Below are 25,641 nucleotides of genomic sequence, written 5' to 3'. Positions count from 1 at the left end.
AAAGAGTGACAGTGGTACAAGTCACTAAAGTGGGTTATGTTCCCAATATAAATAAGTGATCCTTTCACTAGCTTAAACAGGATAGGTGCATGGTGACTAGTCACCAACATAACCTTCCTCATGACCATAGAGTCAAAACCATGGAACTCTGTTCCCTAGCCATGTGACAAGCAGTCACCTAGGCCTTAGGCTCTGACTCTAGTAACTAGTCTTAGACTAGGCAAGCGCTTATAGGATTCATCGACCTTAGGGTCGGTCCAGCATTAATTCCCTAGAGTCATTCAACGCTGATATCGATTAGATATAATCTTCATTCGGCCCTGCGTTCAGGATGCTTATGCCGTTTCTGACTCTTAGATCAGTATCCCTGACTAGTCAGTACCATATACAAGTAAGCAATGCCACCAAACATATATCATATGTCAAATATCCAAATACATTGCATTCAGCACGCTTACTCAATAATTACTAGCACAATTAGGATCATGCATAAACACAGAGGCTCAAGCTCTGTACAATCTCAATACTCAATATTCATAGCATGCCCTAATCACATGTTTCTCGTGCATTACATGCATCACATTTAGACATCCAACATGCATCAAGAATAACCATGCATGTCACATATACACATGGTGCAATTTTCTTACCTCGGGTTCGAGCAAGAATTAGTAAAAGAACGACCCTTGAGAATGATCAATCCTTTGATCCTTTAGCGGTCACCTAGTCATAACCAAATATGGAATACCATCAATAAAAATAAATCATAAAAAGGTTTATAATCTAAAACCTCACTCCCGGGATCCATCCCGCACTCTCGAGACTTTTAATCTACCTAAACGGGGTAGTAGAACCATCCCCCGAGCCCCCAAAATCATCCAAAACCCCAAAAATATAATTGCTGGAAATTGCACTAGCGCTGGGGCGCTACCTAATGGCGCTGGGGTGCTGCCCCAAAGTCAAAGAAGCCCCAAAACTTGCCCTACCTAGAGCTGGGGCGCCATCAGCAAACCAGAAACTTTTCTGGTCTTCTCCCCTGCGATTTCCCTTGAAAAACAAACCTCCAAACGAATCCCAAACATCAAATTCAACCTCCAAACCTCATCTACATCACACCCTCATCAAAACCCAAGCAACCAAACTCAAGAACTTCCATTAATCCCCAAGTAACACATCAAAATCTTCAACTGAAAACTTATTAGAAAAACAAGGTATAGCAAGATTTTCATGGCTGAATTTCCTTACCTCAAGCTTGACTTAGATCCCCTTCAATGGATGAACTAAGGTCCTAAGCCCTCAAGCCTTGCTCTCCTAGCTTGTTACCTCAAGCTGGCTCTCAAAATTGAAAGGAAGAAGGAGGGAAGAACATGTACGGGAGAGAAAGAAAGAGATGAGGATGATGCTCTGTTTTCTTATAATTCCACAGCCTTCTAAACTCAAAGGGCTAATATAAATCTTAGGGGTGAAAAGATCATTTTGCCCCTAGGTCAAATAAAGGCTTCTAAAGACTCCCAAGGGTAAAATCGTCATTTCCCGCCTATCTCGTTAATTATAATTAACACCCTCCAATTCCCATTATTCGCAATATTCTAAAATACCAATAATTCATATCCCGTTACCCTCTAATTCCCGACAACGTTCTAATCACCAAATTACCCCGAGACTCACTCTGAGCCCTGAACTTAATCCCGTTATGGCTAGATCGAAAACTTGCATTCCATGATCGTCTCATGTCGAATGGCCCGAACCGATCCACATATAATGTGGTATTATTTATAATTCACCCACATGCATGAAAATACACAATCACGCCCTCAACGGGCCAAATTACCAAAATTCCCTTATAATTAAAATGAACCCATATGCATGCATTTACCATCACATAATAATATTGTAACGCCCCAACTCCAGGGACCGCTACTGTAATGCCCCGAATTCTCCGTTGTGTTTAACGGCGTGAATAGTAGGCCGGGAGGGCCATACTTGCCTAATTATGTTATTAATTGATAAAATGCATGTATATGTTGATTGTATTATAATATGATGTGAAATGCATGCATGTGAGTCCATATTTCTAATTACAAGGGTGTGATGATAATTTGTCCCGTTGAGGGTAATTTGCGTATTTGGGTGCATGATGTGATTTGTGAATGAGATTCCATTATTAAGGAGATATATTCGAGCTATTCGGCATGAGACTGTCATTTTTAGTGGATTAGCAGTTTTGTCATAACGGGGTCAATTTTGGGGTAATAGAAATGTTCATTTGATGATAAATTGGGAATATTTGAGATCAGGGTGAAATTCTGGAGGTTTTGACTATATTGTCCCCGGGGGTGTTTTCGGGACCCCGAGCACTAGGTTTTATTTGAGGTTACTTAAGCTTGAAGTAGCTTATCAGATAGAACATACGATAGAAAACCTCTCGCTCCCCTTCGTTAGTTCATTTTCTCCACTCGGAGCATATTTGACGAAATCTTGAGTTCTAGGAGTCAGAATCGAGTGAGGATCGAAGCATAGCGATCCTAGGAAAGATTAGAAGCTTCTTAACCGAAGGATTCGACGGAAAACAACCCAATCGAAGGTAATCGAAGTTTAAGTTTTGAGTTTTTCCGAGTTTCTAAGCTTTGAATTGATTTTGTGAATTGTTGAGTTTTCGATCCGTTTGAACCTTGGGTTTTGATGCATGGGGAAGCTTGGGAACTTTGTTTTGATGATTGGGGAATGTTTGGGTATGATTTTGGAGGCTTTGGAGTGTTAAAAACGCGGTTGGGAATGGCCCAGGGTGAAGGGCCGCGGCCCTGTTCTTGGGGCGCTGCGGCCCTGCCTTGAAGAAGCAGGTGGAGAACTTGTGCTTGCTGGGCGCCGCGGCCCTTGCCTCAGAGAACCCTGGGGGCCGCGGCCCAAGGTGCTAGGGCCGCAGCCCTTGCCCTGTTTTTGCCCCGTTTGCTCGTTTTGACCCCGGGAACCTAGTTTTAGGCCTTGGGAGTGTCCTTACTACTTGGATTAGTTTGGATTGATCTCTTGGAGGCTAGATAATGGTTTGAGAACCCTTGATTATCATGATTATTGATGGTATCCTATATGTGTTATGATTAGGTAACCGCTAAAGGACTAAAAGCTAAACCGATCTCAAGGGTCGTTCTTTTGTTCATTCTAGCTCGAATCAAAGGTAAGAAAATTGCGCCCCAAGTGTGATATGCATGGATATTCATGAGGCATGTTGATTATATAAATATGGACGTGGATTGAATATAGAATGCTTAGCATATGTTGCTCACTTGTGCATGGTACTGACTCATTAGTCAGATTTGGCAAAGGTGCTAGTATCAACTGTGAAGCTGTGACTTATTAGTCAAGTTCGGCGGTGGTACTGGGCACTGGTCACATTGCGCTGACTCATTAGTCAGGACGGCCTTAGCGTGTTAACGCAAGCCAACAAAGATTAAATCTAATCGAATATCTGCATTGAATGACTCAAAGAGCATTAACGCCAGACCGACCCCGAGGGTCGATGGATGAAATAAGCGCTTGGAGGCTAGTGGCTTACCTAGCAGCCACTCTCCCACCTGAAACAGTGACATGCTTGTCAGTCACTCAGTATGGTTTACCAGAACCTATTGAAGGCTAGTGGCTTACCTAGCAGCCACTCTTCCATTTGAATTAGTGACTTGCTTGTCAGTCACTCAGTATGGTTTATCAGGACCTCATGTGATGTTCACTCATTTGTTTGAAAGCCTTATGCTCAGTATGGTTATAATGATAATCATTTGATAATGTTTATGAATAGTGTTATGTTTTCTTGCTGGGCTTTGGCTCATGGGTGCTATGTGGTGCAGGTAAAGGGAAAGAAAAGCTCACCTAGCCTTGAGTGGGGAGCTTAGGTGATGATGTGTACATATGCGGCCGCTTGACCACCACGGCCAAGGAGTTCTCAGAGGAACTAGGGGGTTTACCCTAATTTTTCAGCTTAGGTCGACGGGAGTTGTAAATTTAAAACAGTAGTGACCATTTTGTACTGAGAACAGCTTGTAAATGTTTTGATTAGCTCTGCAGAGCAGTTTGTAATAAAAATCTCCATTTCCTTTTTATTGGTTTTATACCTTAACCTGTTAAGTACACTTAGAGCACGTTTTTGACCAAAGGACTCGGGTAGCGAGTCAAATTTCTGGTCCACTGTTCACCGTAACTGTTCTGGGGCAGCCAGGGCGTTACAGCTACAGTGCACATTGCAAACAGTGCTAAACTCGTTAATCGAGTCGTTTGGCCATAAACGTGTAACTAAGTATGATTAGCGGTTTAGGGGTTAAAAACTTTGGTTAAGATATAACGTTTCACTAGAACGTTTACTGTATACATTGGGATCCCAAAAATATAATTTCAGAGTTTATTACAAGAAAGTGTTTACAATAGGCCGTTCTAAGCGGCAAAACAGGGTTCAGCCCTAGTTCCACTTTCAAACCTCGCCCAAGTATTGGTCGAGCAGCTGCATATGTACACGTCATCACCTAAGCTCTCCAACTCAAGGATGGTCCAGCTTCCTTTTGCCTTTACCTACACCACAAAGCACCCGTGAGCCGAAGCCCAGCAAGAAAACTCATATGCTCATAAACAGTCATATCATGATATCAAATCATATCTGGCATGCCTAGCAATCATAGCTCTATTCCGCATGCAAATGAATTCCAACAAATGCTGGGGTATCCAGGATAAGAAATCCTGGCCTTCTGATTGGAGGACTATCAAGTCAATCCTAATCAGATGAGTGTCGCAACACTTGAGGTTCCGATAAACCATGCTGAGTGACCGAAAAGCGAGTCACTAATTCAAATGGAAGGGTGGTTTTTGGATAAGCCTCTAGCCTTCAATAGGTTCTGGTAAACCATACTGAGTGACCGACAAGCAAGTCATTAATTCAAATGGAAGGGTGGCTGTTGGGTAAGCCTCTAGCCTTCAAGCGCTTATAATGTTCATCGACCTTGAGGTCGGTCCGGCATTAATGCTCTTTGAGTCATTCAATGCAGAAAGTCGATTAGATCTAATCTTTGATGGCTTGCGTGATACACGCTAAGGCCGTTCTGACTAATGAGTCAGCGCTATGTGACCAGTGCCCAGTACCACTGCCAAACCTGACTAATGAGTCACAGCTTCACAGTTGATACTAACACCTTTGCCAATTCTGACTGATGAGTCAGTGCAACGTGACCAGTGCCCAGTACCACTGCCGAACCTGACTAATGAGTCACAACTTCACAGTTGATACTAGCACCTTTGCCAAATCTGACTAATTAGTCAGTACCATGCACAGGTACGCAATGCTATCAATGTGTATCATATGCCAATTATCCAAGAATAGGGCATTCAGCATGCTTACTAAACAGTTGCTAGCATAATTATGATCATGCACAAACACAGAGACTCAAGCTCTGACCAATCTCATATTCAAAGTTCATGGCATGCCCTAATCACATGTTTCTCGTGCATCACATGCATCACACTTAATCATCCCAGCATGCCTCAATAATAATCATATGCAAATGGGCAAGATTTCCAAGCATTCATTATGCTATCAATGTTTACATTTAAACATCCAACATGCATCAAACATAACCATGCATGTCACATATGGGGTGCAGTTTTCTTACCTTGGGTTCGAGTAAGAATTAATAAAAGAAACGACCTTTGAGAACGATCAGCCCTTTGGTCCTTTAACGGTCACCTAGTCATAACCAAAAATAGATATAGGATTCATCAATAAGAATGAAAGCAAAGGTTTCCAAACCAATATCTAGTCTCCGAGACATCAATCCACACTTAACCGGGTAGTAGGACCGACCCCGAGGCCTTAAGCTAGCATCCCCAAGTCAAAAACCTATTTCTGTCCAAATCTGCCCTGATGGGCCGTGGCTCACCATAGCCATGTCGCGGCTCACCCTCAGATAGAAGCAAAAACTTCCCCAGAAGCACACTCAGGCCGTGGCACACCATAGCCAGGCCGCGGCACATTACGCAAACCAGCAACAGTCAGATTTTCTTCCCCTGCATTTTCCTCGAAACCAAACCTTCAAACCAGTCCCAAACCTCAACCTAACACCCAATTCAACCACTAAACATTATCTACAACTCACCCTCATCAAAACCCAAGTTAGACACCAACCAAACTTCAATTAATTCCAACTAACCACCAAGAAATCACAAGCTGAAACTTAAAAGAAAACAGAGTATAATCAGATTTTCATGGCTGAGTTTCCTTACCTCAAGCTTGGTTTTCAATCCCCTTCAATAGCTGAATCAAGTCCCTAAGCCCAAACCTTGATTTCCTAGCTTGTACCTCAAGTTGGCTCTCAAAATTCCAAGGGAGAAAGAAGGGAAATGGTGTACGGGTGAGGAGAGAGAGGAGGTTGATGTTGCTATGTTTTTTAACAATTCCACAACCTTCTAAACCCAAAGGCTGATATATATCTTGGGGGTGAAAAGACTATTTTGCCCCTAGGTCAAATAAAAGCTTCTAAACACTCCCAAGGGTAAAATCGTCATTTCCCGCCTATCTCGTTAATTATAATTAACACCCTCCATTTCCCGTTATTCACAATATTCTCAAATACCATTAATTCACATCCCGTTACCCTTTAATTCCTAGCAGCGTTCTAATCACCAAATTACCCCGAGACTCAATCTGAGCCCCGAACTTAATCCCGTTATGACTAGACCAAAAACTTGCATTCCCATGATCGTATCATGTCGAATGGCTCGAACCAATCCACATATAATGTGGTAAAATTATAATTCACCCATATGCATGAAATTACACAATCACGCCCCCCCCCCCCCCCCCAACGACCAAATTACCAAAATGCCCTTGCAATTAAAATATGAGCCCATATGCATGCATTCACCATCATATAATAATATAATTCACATAAACATGCATATAATCATTAAATACCATAATAAATCAATTATGGCCCTCCCGGCCTCCTAATCAAGGTCCTAAACCTTATTAGCAAATTTGGGGCATTACAAATATAATTCACATAAACATGCATATAATCATTAAATAGCATAATAAATCAATTATGGCCCTCCCGGCCTCCTAATCAAGGTCCTAAACCTTATTAGGAAATTTGGGGCATTATAGACATGCACTTGACTGGCTTGGATGCGAAACAAATGGAAAGGGAGTGCAACACGCACTTGACTGGCTCGGATGCCAAACAAATGGAAAGGGGGTGTGACACGCACTTGACTGGCTCGGATGCCAAACAAATGGAAAGGGAGTGTGACATGCACTTGACTGGCTCGTATGCCATACAAATAAAAAGGAGTGCAATACGCACTTGTGTAACCTTGTGGTTGTTAATCTGTATATCTGATTAGGAAAGTTCAGGTTATAAGCTGAAGATTTGTCTGTGTTATCTGATAAAGGGCCTGGCTTAATAGTCAAGGTTATAACATGCTCTACAGACTCGACTTATCAGTCGAAGGTTAAAGGATTCGACTTATCAGTTGAAGATTGAAAGATTTGACTTATTAGTCAAAGGATGAAAGGATTCGACTTATCAGTCGAGGGTTAAAGGACTCAACTTATCAGTCAAAGATTACAGATCTGACTCATCAGTCAAAGGTTACAAATGTGACTTAGCAGTCGAAAAAACAAAGACTTGACTTATTAGTCAAAGTAAAGCACTCGACTTATCAGTTGAAAGTAAAAGGACTCAGCTTACCAATTGAACTCTAAAGGAATTGACTTACTAGTCAAAGGTTGATGCACCCAGTTTATTAGTCTAGAGTTTAAAGGCTCGACCCAGGAGTTAAGGGCGGCAGTAACGTGCCATATGTTGACCGATAGGGTTAGGCCAATCCAGAAGCGAGATATACGTTTGAATGCTTCTAAGGTCACCAGAAATGTTAGCATCACACCATCTTAGCCAGCTTTAGGGCCGATTGTATGAAAGATGGAGATGGGCTATAGTGTGGCTCTGTAGCCACTCAGTTGAGTTAATTGCTTGCATTAGTAGGATTATTATTACTAGGCATGTTAATTGTAAATCTATGATATGACAATGTACTGCTTATAAGTATGATTATGTTTTCTTGTTGAGCATTGGCTCACGGGTGCTAGTTGGTGCAGGGAAAGACAAGGCAAGGTTGGACCAGCCATGAGTTGGTGAGATGCAGGGGTGGAGTGTACATATGCAGCATGCTCGTCCGCCACGACCGAGGTTTTCAGTTGGAACTAGGATTGAATCCTGATTTTACCGCCTGGGTCGGCTGTTGTACTCGTTTTTGGGTTGTAACTGTTTTTAATTACAATGGAATTCCATGCATGGAAGTTGAACGTTTTAAATAAAATTGTTACTTTGATCGAAATTTTTAGTACCTAAACCTATGGTTAGTTTAATTACACAGTTTATGCTCAAATGACTCGTTTAGCGAGTTAAGCACTATTTAAACTGCACAGTGTAACGGTCCTTATTAGGAGGGCATTACAGTTATTATCTTTTGCACTAGAAAAATGTATAGCTTCCGCAACTATACTTACTCCACTATTTTGAACCAGCTGAGCATCATCTCTTGACTTAGTATGAAATCGTTTCCCTCCGAAAATATAAGCTTGATGCTTTATTACATCAATGCTTGCTCCAAGAGATATGCGCTTCAACTCAGTCGACACTCTATGATTTTTTTCTCCCGACTTCATCAAAATTGTATTCTTTAGCCACTGGCAAAACATTTTATTATGCTCATCTATAACCCATTTTTGTTTATTTTTAACCTTGTTTGGAATCATCGACTGTAATAACTCCATGTGATCACTGAAACATAAAAGAAAGTACAAAAAAGTTTAAACAACAAAAAGAAAATCACTACTCTAACATATATGATTGAAATATATTATCTACTTACATTATTTATGATTGAATCTCAGGATTATTTTGCATCACAACTAATTGGGCTAGATCTAATTCTGCCCTAGATACCGTGATCACTATTCCGCTCCCTCGTAGTCCTTTATCAACTCCATGTGAGTTATTTCGTGGTTTGTTGATTCTGATTGCCTCAACCTCACTCATGTATTCTGAGCAAAATTCTACTGCCTCTTCCGATGTATAACATTCAAACATACTAGCTTTAGGATGATAATGATTATGCACATAACTTTTCAATACCTTCATACTCCTTTCAAATGGATACATCCATCTTGCCCAAACTGGTCCACACAACTTGGCTTCCCTTACTAGATGAACCATTAAATGTATCATAATGTCAAAGAAGGATGCGGAAAAAATATTTCAAGGTTGCATAGAGTTTCCACTATCTTACAATGCAATGCATCCAATTTTTTCATTTCTAATTCTTTTCCTCATAAATGATTGAAGAATATTCAAACATTCGTCAAACAATCTCGAACTTTTTTCGGTAAGACTGATCAAATAGCAGTCGGAAGTAATTGTTGCATTAACATATGACAATCAAGTGATTTCATACCCATCAGCTTCAAATCTCCCATGGATTCCATGTTTCGAATGTTGGATGAATCGCCATCAGGCACTTTCATCTCTGCAAATGATTTACATACAACTTTTTTCTCTTCTCTGGACAACGTGAAACAAGTAGGAGGTAAATATGTGCGTTTACCTTTCTGTTCAGGTGCTAAATCAGTTCGTATACCCATTTCAACAAGATCTAAACGACTAGTTAAACCATCCTTAGTTTTACCGGAAATATTAAGTAATGTACCTATAATACTTTTGCACACATTTTTTTCTATATGCATGACATCCAAAAAATGTCGAACAAGTAAATATTTCCAGTAAGGGAGACGAAAAAAATTGATTTCCTTTGGAAACATCCATTTACTTTCTTATTTTTCTGCATTTTTCCACACTTGAAATCAATTTTCTCTACTTCTTTAAGAATTTGTTGCCCCGAAAGTGGCAAAGGAGCAACACCTTGTTCTTTATCACCATCAAATGCTTTTTTTTTCCTATAATGATGATTTAGGGGCAAGTATCGTTTATGACCCATATAACAAATTTTGTGCCCATTCAACAGATGAATAGCCCTTGTGTTAGTGCAACATATTGGACATCCCTGGTAACCTTTTGTGCTTAACCCTGGTAGATTACCATAAGCTGGGAAATCATTAATAGTCCACAACAAAACTGCTTTTAAGTTAAAGAATTTTTTCTTAAAATCGTCATATGCCTCAACACCATTTTCATACAAATCTTTCAAATCATCAATTAATGGTGCCAAATAAACATCTATATCATGTCTCGATTGTTTTGGGCCGAAATCATTAACGTGAGCATCAAAAACTTTCTTCTCATCACTAACCACGGAGGAAGATTGTACATAACAAGGAAGACAGGCCATGAACTATGCCTACTACTTAGAGATTTATGTGGATTTACACCATCGACAGCTAGACCTAGACGAAGATGTCTTGCTTCAGTTTTAAATTTTGGATTTAAGTTATTAACTTTTTTCCAAGCCTGCGAATCTACAGGATGTCGAAGTTTACCATCTTTCACTCGCCTAATCTCATGCCATATTAAGTTTTCAGAGTGTTCTGCACTTCGATATAATCGCTTAAATCGCAGAATCAAAGGCAAGTGCCACATCATTTTTTTGAGGAATAAGTTTCCTAATCTCTTTAATCTTGTTACGTTTGTAGCGGGGCAAATCACATTCTGGGCAAGTGTCCATGTCTGCATACTCTTTACGATATAACACAATCGTTCGGACATGCATGGATCTTCTCATACTTCAACCCTATGCAATTTAAAGTTTTCTTCACTTCATATGTAGACTCAGGGAAGCAATTATCTGACGGTAAAATCTCTTTAAAAGTAGCTAATAATTGACTAATACATTTATCGCTAACTCCATTTTCTACTTTTATGTTGTAAAATTTTACCATCGTTGGTAATCTTTGTTTCAGACAACCATTGAATAATGGTTTATCTGCATCTCTAACCAATTTATCAAATTTTGAAGGATCATCAACAAACTCTTCTTGTGCTTCATCGAGCAATTCTATAGAATGATCGTCAAAATCACTATAACTCAAATCATCAATCCCTCGCCTTCCAAATGGATATGGATTATTATTTTTCAATGATTTCCTATTCCAATACCATGTATGATAAATTGTATCAAATCCCCGATAAAATACATGATTCTTTATTGCTATCCCCAAAAATAGAGATTGATGACGTGGCAATAGAGGTGACAAATGGCAGTACATGATCAGTAAAAGACACATTAATAGTCAATAAATACATTGACTCCTCAGAGTTGTGATAAAGTGACCCGGTAGACTGACGAAGAATTTGGACTGCTTGAAAGATGTCATAACCAAGCCAAGGGACTTTGGTCCGAGGAGAACTCAAGAGAGTGGTCCTAGGAGACCCCAAGAGAGTGGTCCTAGGAGACCCCAAGGATGAGGTCCGAGGAGAGCCCAAGGGACTTTGGTCTTTATGCGTATGTCTAACAAGTGCATGGTTGTCCAAAGAAAGAAATGGCATGCTAGAGGAGAGTGTCATGTTAGAGGAGAGGAGTGCATGTCCTACCGCCATGCATAAGTCTTACCAGCAAGTGTAAGTCCTACCAGCATGTGTATGATCAACCAGAGTGGAGGTGAGGTGGATCAACTAGCTAGGGGAGGACTAAGTCAAGATTCCCAGAAACAGCTTCAACAAGATACGCGGGAATCTCTCATTCTTCCCACAAATTGGGGGTTTTGTTACATTTTGAATGTTTTTTTTGTAATTTAAATGTAATAAATATAATAAAATATCCTGATTATAGGGGATATCAGATATATGACCCTAAGCCTATAAATAGAGGGCTTATGGGATTAGAGAGGGGCTTCTTCTGCTTCTTCTTTCTAGAGAGAGAAAATTTGGGTTTGAGTATTCTAGAGAGAGAAATTTGGGTCTGAGTATTCTAGAGAGAGAAAGTGCTGGCATTTGAAAGAATTCTTGTATTTTTGCAATCTGTACTGAAGAAACTCAGTTGGCTCAGTCCATCTGATCTTGAGTACAGAACTATAATCACAACTCTAAGTGGATTAGGCTATTACCGACTGATCGGGGCTGAACCACTATAAAATCTCTTATGTTATTTACTTTCATTGATTAAACTGTCTGTTGTCGTTTACATTCTCTTGAAGGCTTGTCGTTATTGACGTTCTCACGTCGTTGGCTAAAAACACAGTCAACATTTATCATGGTAATATTTCATTTTGATCCATTACGACAATCTATACATGGACAATGAATTCTTTCCGGATCACTACAATTTTTTTGGAAAAATTCTAAAAATTGGTTGAATCTGTCTTGAAATTGTTGTGTTTCTCTATTCTCAAGAATCCATGACTTATCCATAATGATAATATCTACCTAATTCCTAAGTTAATAATGAAAAGAAATTAATATTGTAATTGAAAAAATTATGTTCAATTAATAAATTCTAAAATGAAATGCACAGAGTTTCATTTATTTCTATAATATATCCAAAATTCATATGTATTTACAATTTTAACATAAACAAACATAATTATTACATATATTAACCTATAAAACAAGTTCAATTAATATCATTAAAAAAAAATGGGCAGAGTTTCCTCTGTATTTATAGAATATCCCAAGTTATTTACCTATGAATTCACATCAAACAAAACATATAACAAACAACATGCATGTTCTCAACCATAAGTCACCGCAGCACACACATAATTCGCAGAACCTACTCCACTAAGACACACATATTCTCAACATTCTGTTATCTCCGGAACACACAATTTTATCTCAGAACCTAATTCACTACGGGTGAATATCTAATATATTCAAACTCCTCTAACAATAGTTTGTAAATATAAAAAATAAAAATAAAAAAATTAAGTAGTAATTATTACTCACCTTCAAAATTAATCTTCAACAATTTCAACACACCTCAAATTCAAACAAATATTTCCTACAATAAAAGTTTAAAGATTAGTAAATATATGATAATTGAATTGATCCTAAAATAATATAATTAACAAAAATATACTTAAAAAATATTACGTAAATAATATAAAAAATTATGTAAGAAATAATATTATAATATAAAAAATTATGTAAATAACATTATTATAATATAAAAAATACCCTAAAATTGAAATATATATTTAAAAAAATCAAGTTTTAGTGATCAATACATGTTTTGAACAATGAAAATGTCTTCTAATCCTATATAAACTTTCAAAAATGTTCGAAAAAAATTTGAAAATAACCCTATAAACATACATTGAAACCCCATTAAACTCACTCAATATTTCTTCATTTTTGCCATAAAACTTCAAAATAAACCAATATTAAGTATATTTACATGATTTAAAGCTTTAATGTGACGACCCAAATTTGTTAATAAGGCTTAGGGCCTTGATTAGTGTGCCTAGAAGTCAATAAGTGAATTATGGATATAATATGTGAACTTATGTGAATATGTGATAGAAATGCATGTTTAGGTGAATTAAATATGCATGTGGGCCCCATCTGGTTATTAGGGGCATGTTTGTAATTTTAGCCCGTTGAGGGCATAAATGCAATATATGTGTGATATTTGTAATATATATGTGTAGCACGATCCGAGACAGTCCTAAGGAGTCGTTAGCTAGAAAGTCACAACGGGGTTGAGAATCTGACTCGGGGCGAGTCGAGGGGTACTTTGGGTATTAGATAATTTATGGGGGTTATCGGGTTATGGAAATAAATATTTGGAGATATATTTGAGGTTAGAATGTCTAGGATGGAATATTGGGGAAATTTACCATTTTGCCCTCGGGGACGTTTTGGTACCCCGAGCCTTGAGGTAACCTTAAAGTTTAAGTTAAATAAAACAAAAACCTAGGAAGTCTTCAGAAAAATCAGAAACCGACTCTTTCTTTCCCTCTCTCTTGAAGTTGCCTTCTCTTCTCTCTCTCCATTTTCTCTAAGGCATATCAAAGGAAAATCTTGGTGAAAGCTCTGAATTTAAGCTGAGAGTTGGGGAATCAAAGCAAGGAGCAAGGCTAAAGATAGCTAAGGGTCAAATTATTCTTGAGGTAAGGATTTAAGCTTGAGTTTTATCTAAGTTTTTCTCTGTTTTATTGAAGTTTGAGGAGTTAGAACCTAGGCAATTGAGTTTGAGTTTTGGCAGGATTTTGATTGGTTTACCTAAGGTTATGTGCTGCTTAAAGTGTATTAGTATGAGTGTGGGACTCAATTCTGCTGTTGGGATGTGTTTAGAATGATTCCAGGGGTGTTAGCTCGAAAAGTTTGCATGGGAATTCTGGGTTTCGGGCTCGCACCGTGGCCCTGTTCTTCAGTGTCGTGGCCTGCTTGCGTTTTGAGGCTAGTGGCCTTCGAGGGAATTTCCTAGGCGCCGCGGCGCAAGTTTTGAGCACCGAGGCCCTAGGCTGGCAGATTTGAGGCAATTTTGCCTTTGTCTAGGGGCGCGCCGCTGCGCCACAACCCAAATGTGGATTTTTGGCAAAATGAGGGTTTTTAGCTTGGGAACTTGAACATTAAGGCTCGGGAAGGTTCCTACTACCCGGTTTGGTAGAAACCAAGGTCCCGGAGGGTAGAATAATGACTCGAAACTATTTAATGGATTAGGACGTGAATGCTGATTATGGTTCATGTGTTGTGACTAGGATTTCTTCGAGGCTCAGGATAGAGGACTGTGCTCGCGATCGCGGTGCTTGGGAAGCTTGGGACACAGGTAAGAAAACCACTCTTCCCATAGAGCTTGTATGCAGGGCAGGGCCCTATGTGATTGTGTTGCAGGGCATAGCCCTTTGATTAAATTTGTTCATGTTTAGTATTTGCTTATTATGCTATGTATGCATATGTGTAAATGTTCGGCAAGAGCCGGGAACGACGCAGGCCGAGGTCGGCAAGGCCGGGAACGGAAAGGGGCGGAGAACGGCATAAGGCACATGGAGTGCAAGGCCGAGTGCGGCAAGGGGCCGGAAGTAGCGTTTAGCACACGGAGTGCGAGTTGCCAGGGCGAGACCCTAAAGGATACTTAGGATATCCTTACGGTGCAGACCGCGAACCCAGGGCCTGGTAAAGCGCTTGGGACGGCATGGTCGTATTTGTATAGCCTATTGATGGCCTGTTTTTATGCTAAGTGTTTGATATGCATATGTTGTCTGCTTGAGAGGGTTTTCTTGCTGGGCTTCGGCTCACAGGTGCTCTGTGGTGCAGGTAAGGGTAAGGGGAAGGTCGACCAACCATGAGTACGGAGAGCGTGAAGCGGCGCGTACATGTTTGGCCTGCCTAGTTGCCACAGCCAGGGGTATTTTGGGAGATGTTTGTACTGAAACTAGATTTTGTCGTTTAGCCGACTCTGATTACATTTTTGAGTTGTAAATATTTCTAAACAGTATTTTGGGATCCCAAATGTTAAATGTTTTATGATTTTCAGTAAATATAATTATTTCCAAAGTTTATGACTCTGATTATGGTTTGTTCACACTTTTGCCTTAGAACCTCGATTAGCGAGTTAAATGCACGTTTTAAACTCACTTAGTAATGGCTCTAAGGAAGTAGGGTGTTACATTTAATATGCAAGAAAATGAAAAAAAAACTAAAATGGTAAAAATGAAACTTACCCATGGCTGGGGATGAAAGTGGAGTCGTGCGATCGAGAGAGGTTTTCTGCCAAATGAAAAGTGAGGGGAGAAGTAGGGTGTAACGCCCTAAACTTAAGGGACCGTTACGATGCGCATTTTAAACAGTGCTAAACTCACTAACTGAGTCATTTGGGCATAATCGTGTAACTAAGTATGATTAGCGGTTTAGGGATTGAAAATTTTGGTTAAGATATAACGTTTCACTAAAATGTTTACTGTATACATTGGGATCCCAAAAATATAATTTAAAGGTCTACTACAAGAAAATATTTACAACAAGCCGATCTAAGCGGCAAAACAGGGTTTAACCCTAGTTCCTCTTTCAACCCTCGGCCGTGGCGGTCGAGCAGCCGCATATGTACACATCGCCACCTAAGCTCTCCAACTCAAGGATGGTCCAGTTTTCTTTTGCCTTTACCTGCACCACATAGCACCCGTGAGCCGAAGTCCAGCAAGAAAACTCAATATGCTCATGAATAGTAATAACATGTCATCAAATCATAAAGTGCATGCCTAGCAATAACAGCCTTAATCACGCATGCAAATAAGTTCATGTAATGATGGGTATCCAGGATAAGGAATCCTGCCCACCTAAGTGGATGACTATCAATTCAATCCTAATTAGATAAGTGATTTAACACTCGTGGTTTCAGTAACCATGCTAGGCTTATAGCCCTAAATATTTGAGTGACAGTTGTAAAAGTCACTAAGGTGGGTTCCGTTCCCATTAGCCATGTGACGATAGGGTCACCTAGGCTTTACAAATAAGTGATCATTTCACTAGCTTAAACAAGGTAGGTATATGATGGAATAGTCACCAACATAAACCTACCGAGTGACCACAGGGTCACTAACATGGGATTTCGCTCCCTTAGCCATGTGACAAAACAGTCACCTAGGCCTTTGGCCCTGGCCCTGAGTAACTAGTCCTAGACTAGACAAGCGCTTATAATTTTCATCGAACTTAGGATCGGTCCAACATTAACGCTCATTGAGTCATTTAACGCTAATATCGATTAGATCTAATCTTTTATCGGCTCTGCATTCATGATGCTTATGCCGTTTCTGGCTCCTACGTCAGTAACACGTGACCAATGCCAAACCTGAATAGTCAGGGCCACACAAAAGTAAGGAATGCTACCAAACATATATCATATGTCAAATATCCAAATACAGGGCATTCAATATGCTTACTTAAAAATTGCTAGCATAATTAGGATCATGCATAAACACAGAGACTCAAGCTCTGAACAATCTCATATTCAACAATCATGGCATGCCATAACCACATGTTTCTCGTGCATCACATGCATCACATTTAAACATCCAACATGCATCAAGAATAACCATGCATGTCATATACACAAGGTACAGTTTTCTTACCTTTGGTCCAAGCACAGGTTGCCAAAAAGCAAGCCAAAGCACGATCTCAATTCCAAGCCTCTAGTGATAACCTAGTCACAACCACAAATGGTGGTCCAATGAGTTCAAGTTCTAAAACCAATCTCAGAACCAAGACCTAGCCTCCGAGACATCAAATCCCACTAAATCGGGTAGTAGGAATGATCTTGAGGCCTAAGGTTTGAGTTCCCAAGCTCAAAACATCATTTCAACTATAAAAACCCTCAAGAGCCTCAGCCCCAAAACCTTGAGCCACGGCCCCCAGCCAAAACAGAATCACCAGGGGCAAGCGCTGCGGCGCGCCATACTCAGTGCCGCGGCCCCCAGAGCTCACAAAATCTTCCACCTACTTCATCGAGCCTAGGCCGTAGCGCCCAAGAACAGGGCCGCGGCCCACCCTCGGACTAGCCATTTTTCCCCGATTTCTCCATTTTAAAACCTTCCAAAAACCTATCCAAACATCTCCAAACTCAAAAATCAAAGTTTCCAAACATCCCCATGATCCAAAATCAACAAAACCCAAGTCTCAAATCATCCAAAAACTCATCAAAACGCAAAATCCAATTCAAGCTTAAAAACTTTAAAAACATAGAACTTAAAACTTGAATTACCTCCGATTGAGTTGTTCCCAACTAAATCCTCCGGATAATAAGCTTCTAATCTTTCCTAGGATCGATATGCCTCGATCCTTGCTTGAATCCGAGTCCTAGAACTCAAGTTTCCTTCGAAAATGCAATCGGGAGACGAAAATGGAACTTAGAGGGAGAGAGAACTTACTGAACGTTCTTTTTATTTCTTAAAAGGTTACTTCAAGCTTAAGTAGCCTCAAACAAAACCTAATGCTTGGGGTCCCGAAAACGCCCCCGAGGACAAAATAGTCAAAACATCCAGAATTTCCCCCTGATCTTACTAACTCCCAACTTATCATCAAATATTGATTCTCATTACCCAATAACCCAGTAATGCTCTAAATACCTCTTGACTCACTCTGAGTCAAGAATAAATCCCGTTGTGACTATTCCACTAGCTTACCTCCTAGGATCGTCTCGTATTGGGTAACCCTGGCATAACCAAATAATAATAAAGCACCACACACATATCACATATATGCCAAATATGCCCGAAATGACCAAAATATGAAAATCACCCAACTAATAGAAATGGGTTCACATGCATATTTAATACACCTAAACATGCATATTATCATTCAATAATATAATAAATCAATTATGGCCCTCCCGGCCTCCTAATCAAGGTCTTAAACCTTAATAGGAAATTTGGGGCATTACATAGGGTCTCGGGGTGTTTTTACTGAAGGGGAGGGGCTTTCTCTGCAGTTATTTGGCCAAAAACGCGGAGAAAAATGTACTTTTCTCCGCACTTTTGACTATATAACCGCATAGAAAGCCCTTATACTTTTCTCTGCGATTCTTACTCCCCACTTCAAACTTTTTACTGTGTTTTTTTAAAACTGCAATAAAATAGGGCGCGGGTATTAAATATAATATTTTAGACTCATTCAAACATTTTCTCTGCGCTTTTTCTTTAAGGTTGAAATTTTTTTTGCAGAGAAAGCTTATATTTGTAGTAGTGTTTTCTTATTCCTTTGAATAATGGAGTTGTTACTCATCCCTTCTATTTTGGAAGATTATTAGTTGATGACCATTGGTGGTGTTAATCTATGATATCCTCATTTAGAAATGAAACTTAATTTACTTGGCACTTAGAAGCTTGATTGGTTTTGGCTAATTAGACTTTTAGTTGAAATTTATGTTAGAGTTTTTTTTTTATTGATTATTGTAAACAACTTGGTATACATATATTAGTTAATTTTATTTTATGAACATTATCTTCTTATAATTCACTATGTCCAATTAATGAATATTTCATTTACTTAAAAAAAAAAAAAAAAGGGGGTGCTTGATCTTTAGCACATCAACAATAAAAATAATAATTACGTGGAAGAATTGAGAAGCTGAGATATGAGGGAGGTCACTAGTGGTACTCCCTCGTAATGGAACTTCACAAGGTACAAATAAAACCACAATTGTTAGGCAAACTTACATAGATAACCACTCTATGGATGACACTTGGCAAAGACGCGGCTTTCAGTGACGCTCTTACTTACACATCATCACAATTCACATGAGTTGTTTCTACCTTTTTTGTTTTTTTTTGGTTCGTGTGATACTCATTTTGGCCCAAGACCTTTATAATCGCCACGTTTCAATATTCATTCAAGATCTCCTATTTTTTAATTTATTTTTATGTATATTTTTTTAATAATCATTCATTGGCCAATGTAATAGAATAATCCTTATCAAAATATTCGTCCAAAAACATAAAAGGCAAACTATACAAGCAAAGATAAATTTTCTAAAACTTTGGGTAATGGGAGAAAGTGATCTCCACGTATTCTTCTAGTGGGAGAAAAATCCATCAACCAAAGCAGCTTGGATTTTCTCTAGCACGCAAGTCCCAAATAAAACTTAAATTTTGCATAAGCCGTAGCTGGCTAATATTTCCTTTAAAAAAATAATTATAAATATTAATGCTATTATTTGCATACACTAGTAATGATATCTCTATATTGGAAATTTGGAATGCCAAAATCAAATTAAAAAATATATAACTAGTATTAATACAAACAATTTTAGCAAAATACTTTTTTTAATATATATATATATATATATTATCATTCCCCCATCCTAGCAATGAGATGTTAAAAAAACAAAAGATAAGAGCGAAAACGGTTTAAGTGCAAAGGTAAAAGAATAACGTGTTTTTACATTGTAGAAAAAGATGCAAGAGAGTCAAATTAGGAGGGTGTGTTGCGTTATATGGGGGAAAGTGCTTGTACTAACTCTAGTCTCTAGTTTTTTTGAGAACACAGAGAGGCAGACACAGTCAAACACTAATAGCACAGTTGTGATTTTCTAGAAAGTGCTAATACATCTTTTACTCTCATATATCCTTACAACTGTCTCCAGTTCACTACATATTACCCTTATTTAGCCCTATTTCATTTATATACCCGAAAATAAAAATAAAAACAAATCAAAATATAATTTCATCTTGGGTGGAGTGTTAAATTAGAGATACATATTTACAATATAAAAATATAGTTCAATTTACAAATTTGTCACACAATATAACATTATATATATTTGTTACATTTTTTATTTACTTTTATATCATTTTTATTATTTTTAATAATCACCACTAAACACTAAACTTTTTTACTTTATTATTTTTATATTACTAAAAATTATACTAAATATATTATATTGTTTTTTTATCCTTAATATATCACAATATTTACATTTGAGATTGTGCAAGCAAAACAAACAAACAAAACTATTAAATAAATTTCCTTTTAAACAAAAAACTATTAAATAAATGAAAGGGAAAGTAAAAGTATCCTCATTTGCTTAAGTGGCGTGGAAACTTATAACATACGTTTAACGGTGGTCTTCAACCTTAAAAAGTCCACTAATCCACTTAAACTCACCTTAATCTGTAAGCTATAGTCTCCGTTCTCTTTCTCTCTCTCTCTCATGCCAGACTGAAACAGAAGAACAAACATTCTATCGACTAGAAAACTCGACGCCTGAAGTGGGGTTTTTTTTTACAATCCAAGATGAATTGGACATGGAAAGAAACAAGTTGCAGTATTTTCATCGTCATCATGGTTTTTTCAACCATGTTCGTTTTGACAGGTTAGCATATAACATAATACTTTTTTCTTTCTCTGTCACAACTTTATATTACTTCTCTCATTGAATGGAATAGTTATATTTCTATTGTCAGTAGTTAAGAAATTATTATTGTTATTGTTTTTTGGGTTCTAAATAGATGTTGACGTATAAATATGCATTCATTATAAAACTTGGGTATTACTGATATTCAATCCCTCTTCGTAATGTTAACCTGAGGGAGAAAATGTTTTTTTTTTAATTATGGTAACCAGAAAAAGCCATAAATTGGTCGGATGGATTTTAAATTTAATTCGTATATTTAACAGAAAGATAAAATAAAATAAATATAACGCTTAAATTCTTGTAATAGAAATGCCCGTGTGTCCAGAAGACTCTTTTGGTTTTTTGGTTTGTCCTTTTCACTTTCTTTCTGAGTCTTGGCGTTTGTTTTGGTCTAATGACTTTTCTTTCTGAGATAACTATTACAACTCTGAATGTGAATGAGGCTCATGCCTAAGAAATTCTTAAAATCGATGACTTGTCATTTATTAATTTTGGAAAATTCCCCAAGTCGAATTAAATCTGTATTATTTCTTATTTTGAAAATTGCTCCAAAATGATTTTTGAGTCGTGTGATGTAGTTTGATTGGTCCATAGACTCGAATACTGTACTTAACAAGTTATCATCAAAGCCTTCCTCTGTTTTCAAGAGATTTGAACGATCACAAAACCAAGTTGAACTTCCTCTGTTTCAACTGTTTGTCCACATATATTCATTCAGCATATTCATCAATTTTCTTATAGTCAAAAGTACTACATTATTTTTTGTCAAAAAAAAGTACTACATTATTCATCACAAAGGTGTTAACATTCTTTTTGGGTTTTTTTTTCTCTCTTGCAGAGGCTTATGATGCACTTGACCCAAATGGAAATGTTACAGTCAAATGGGACATAATGAGCTGGACTCCTGATGGCTATGTTGTAAGTATTAACCATACAATAAACTAATGATAAATGGAGAGTACATTTTAGTGTTATATTACTTCATAGTTCTGGGGTTTCTCTTACATTAGACTATGTGGCTATTGAAAAATAAAATGGAAAGAAACATGATTGAAAATTGGAAATGATATTTCAGAATTTGGAGTTACAGCATTTTTCTTTTCAGCAATTTGTTTGTCAACCTCTTTGAGTAACCAAAACTAAGTTATTTCGTTATTCATCTTTACTTAACGGTTAAATAGTTTTCATGTTAGACATTGGAAGAAGAACATTCGTCTTTCATAACCTGCCGAGTATATTTTAATATCTTGTGCTTTTATTCTTTATGCTCAAAAGATAAAAACAAAAATGTCAACAGGATAAGTACAAGATAGTTTCTTTTTTTTCTCTTTTAAGTCAACTATCAAGAATGGCCTATGGTAACCAATGACAGTAGCATTATCTTATTCATTTATCCTTGGATTGGATGAAGAAGACTTAACTGGTGTTGTCATTGAATGAACAGGCTGTTGTGACGATTACTAACTTCCAGGCATTTCGTCATTTCGAATCACCAGGGTGGTCATTGGGATGGACCTGGGCAAAAAAGGAGATAATATGGAGCATAATGGGAAGCCAAACCACAGAGCAAGGAGATTGTTCAAAGTTTAAAGGGAACATTCCACATTGCTGCAAGAAAAGCCTTACAATCGTTGATTTATTGCCTGGGACTCCTTACAATCAGCAGATTGCAAATTGCTGTAAAGGGGGAGTACTCAGTTCATGGATGCAAGATCCTGCCAATGCTGTAGCCTCGTTCCAGCTAAGCGTCGGCTCAGCAGGAACAAGTAGGAAAACTGTCACTTTGCCTAAGAACTTCACTCTGAAAGCACCAGGGACTGCTTATACTTGTGGACCAGCAAAAATCGTTGAACCAACAAAATTCCTCTCTGCAGACAGAAGGAGAGTCACTCTAGCTTTAAGTAAGTTGAATGCTAATCTGTTAGGAAATATTTTTCAGCTTAATGTTTAAAGATATATTGTGAATAAGTACTTATTAAGTCATTATTCTGAGTACCTGCTGAGATTTTGTACTAAAATACCTCTCCTCTCTTGTCATGGCAGGAACATGGATTGTTACATGTACGTATTCATAATTTCTGGCTTCCAAGACTCCACCAGTCTGATGCTTATTATTGCAAAGTGGGTATTGAACAATAATTTTAGTTTGGTTATTTTGATGTCTTGGATATTGATCACTCACTGTTGGTCAAACCTATGGAAGTTTTATTATAATTTGTATGTTCTGTGTTTTGCCTAATCATAATTAATATTAAAATAAATTTATAAAAATTTAAATTTTTAAAAATAAATGAGTCCGAAACATATCTTTTTGAGGATTGAATTGGAATTACTCATATGTTTTTTCTTATAAAATAAGGCAATATATTTGCTGCCAAAATTTAATTAAGACACCTTGTTTTATTCAAAATTAATATATAATATATATTTTTTTCAACATATACTCACATTTTAAAAAAAAAAAATTCATATTCTAAAAAATACATATAAATAATAAATATTTAAATAAAAATAAAAACTTGTTAAAGTAAGAGCTTTTTTTCTAAAAAATTATACATTATTTTTAAAAAAATTAATGAAAACAAGATAAATAAAATTATTGAAATTAACAAAAAAAAAAATTAAAGAATGTCAAAATATTTTGAGAAAAAGTGTTTAAAATGATTTTAAAAATTAAATTTTATTAATTAACAAGGTTATATATATTATTGGGGTGGAAATATAGTGTCCCATAAAATATAAATAATTACTCACTTAAGTTGATTTATGTATGACACTCGAGTAATTTTTTAAATTAAAATATTTAAATACAATCTCCACGTAAAGAAACAAATAGATTTTAGAACAATTAAAATTACATTTTAAATAATTTCAATAAGGGTAATTATGCTTTGTTTAAATAAAATTGGTACCATGTGTTTTTGACAAATATCATTTTTGTCCTTTATGCTTACTATAATGCTAATTTGATATTCTATATTTTGAAATCGTAGATATTTGGTACCCTAAATTCAAATTTATTTAATAAAATTTTACTAATTCAATCAAACTGCTCTTAATTATATAAGTTATAAATTTAAATTTAATTACTTAATTACATATGATTGATGACAGTTTTGATATATTGACAAAATTTTATTTTTCAAATCTAAGTCCAGAGTATCACATATGTATAATTTTAAAATACAAGGTACCATATGAACATTATTGAAAAAAAGAGTATCAAAATGATACTTTGCAAAAATACAAAGTACGAAATGAGTAAATTCCCACCAAAAAATAATTGAAAGATCTTTTCTATACATTTTTTTAAAGTATGGGTGTAGTATAATTTTTTTTAAAATTAAGTGGTTAAGTAAATATTCAACCAAAATATAAGGGGTAAATTGGTATAAGCCCTTTTCAAATTGTATTAAAGGTGTAGTTGGATGAGTTTTTGCTTTAACTTTAGCTTTTTAAAAAAACACTTCTCCAAAAAGCTTATGAGACTAGCTTCGTCTAAATTGACTTTTTAGAGCTAAAAGTCAAAGTGCATTTGTTGTCCCCGTTTCCTCCCCGCACACGTGGCACAGTACACTAGGTCCATGGGCTATCCTGAAGGGATCCAAGGCCCAGACTGAGCCCAAGGGACAAGGGACAGGGAAGTAATGAATCCTGGTGGCCCAAATATTAGCAAGCCCAACATTATCCATTGGACATCCCCGCGCCGAGGAAGCCGAGACCATGACTTGGGCACAACTCGTCTTCCCGGACCCAGTATAAGGCGTCGTCCGGGGAGCGAATAAGAATGGGGTTTCCAAGTCTAAGAATGGACCGACATGATAGCAGATGAACCCGAGCTCTGGTAAATGAACTAGGGTCCTGGTAAATGGACCGGGACGTTGGTAAATGAACCCGGATTAAGCGTCCGGGTTGGGTATGATAGATTGTCCTCGACACTGACATCACCCCGAGAAACACGAAGTTTTGTCTCCTCAACTAACTTGCAGAAGAGGTAACATATGGAATGTACGCCATTATTCAGAACAATATTGCCACTACTCTAACGGGTCTTGTCCCCAGGATCTCCTTAGAAGCCCATGCGGACCAGGCTGAAGCTGCGTACTGAAGTTGCGTACTGTTGTCAGTCGTATAGTGTGATTATGCTCGAGCCAGCCCAATGGGCCCTGATTAGTGTATTTTATTTGATAGAACTCTTTGTATTAAGCCTCCGTTAATGAGCAAATTTTAATTACATCCGTATTGGGCTCGGATTAGTCCAGCCCAAGTCCAGTGCATCCAACTGTCTATAAATAGGGCCAGTTATGCACTGTGGAGAGGATTCAAAATTTTCTTCTTGAAGCACATGCTCTGTTCAAACATACAAAGAACTCCATTGCTAAAAGTTCTCTAAAGCTCTAATACAATAGACTCGTGGACTAAGGCTCTTTAACGCCCCAACCACATAAAAACCCTTGTGTGATTCTCTTTAAATCATTTCTTTTTGCTCTCTTATCTTTGATAATTCTAGTTTCCAAAAAACTCGGTAAACATTTTGATGCTTTCATTGAGACCCCGAAGAAAGCTTGAAAAAAATCTTGAATATCTACAACAATGGTGAACACCAGACACACTGTGTTCGATCCTGTTCACCAACAACAGCAAGGCAATGGGGAGCCATTACCCAATCAACCATTCCCTCAGGACCAACACGAGGACACACCCTATCAAATGCCTCAGCCTGACGATTCTCAAAATTTTGAGGATGGAGCAGACTACAAGGAAGGTTACTATGAGGAAGACGAAGAAAACAAAAGGGGATACCAAGAT

General features: G+C 37.5%; 1 protein-coding gene across 1 annotated transcript; it reads left to right on the top strand.

Moving 5' to 3' along the window:
* Positions 1–20,633: 20,633 nt before the first annotated feature.
* On the top strand, positions 20,634–23,071 carry LOC133817854 (protein COBRA-like). Its single transcript, XM_062250475.1, has 4 exons — positions 20,634–20,790; positions 21,671–21,750; positions 22,277–22,733; positions 22,876–23,071. Exons 1-4 carry the CDS (start codon positions 20,712–20,714, stop codon positions 22,905–22,907), a joined length of 648 nt encoding a protein of 215 aa, XP_062106459.1. The 5' UTR covers positions 20,634–20,711; the 3' UTR covers positions 22,908–23,071.
* Positions 23,072–25,641: the final 2,570 nt, after the last annotated feature.

Source organism: Humulus lupulus, chromosome 2, assembly GCF_963169125.1.
Source record: "Humulus lupulus chromosome 2, drHumLupu1.1, whole genome shotgun sequence".
Taxonomy (NCBI): Eukaryota; Viridiplantae; Streptophyta; class Magnoliopsida; order Rosales; family Cannabaceae; genus Humulus; species Humulus lupulus.
Note: the sequence above shows the minus strand (reverse complement) of the source record. Positions and strands in the feature narration are given on the sequence as shown.

Coding starts and splice junctions, on each gene's coding strand:
- LOC133817854 (XM_062250475.1), top strand. CDS start 20,712: ATGAATTGGACATGGAAAGAAACAAGTTGCAGTATTTTCATCGTCATC. Junction 20,791..21,670: donor AACCATGTTCGTTTTGACAG/GTTAGCATATAA, acceptor TCTCTCTTGCAG/AGGCTTATGATGCACTTGAC. Junction 22,734..22,875: donor GAGAGTCACTCTAGCTTTAA/GTAAGTTGAATG, acceptor TTGTCATGGCAG/GAACATGGATTGTTACATGT.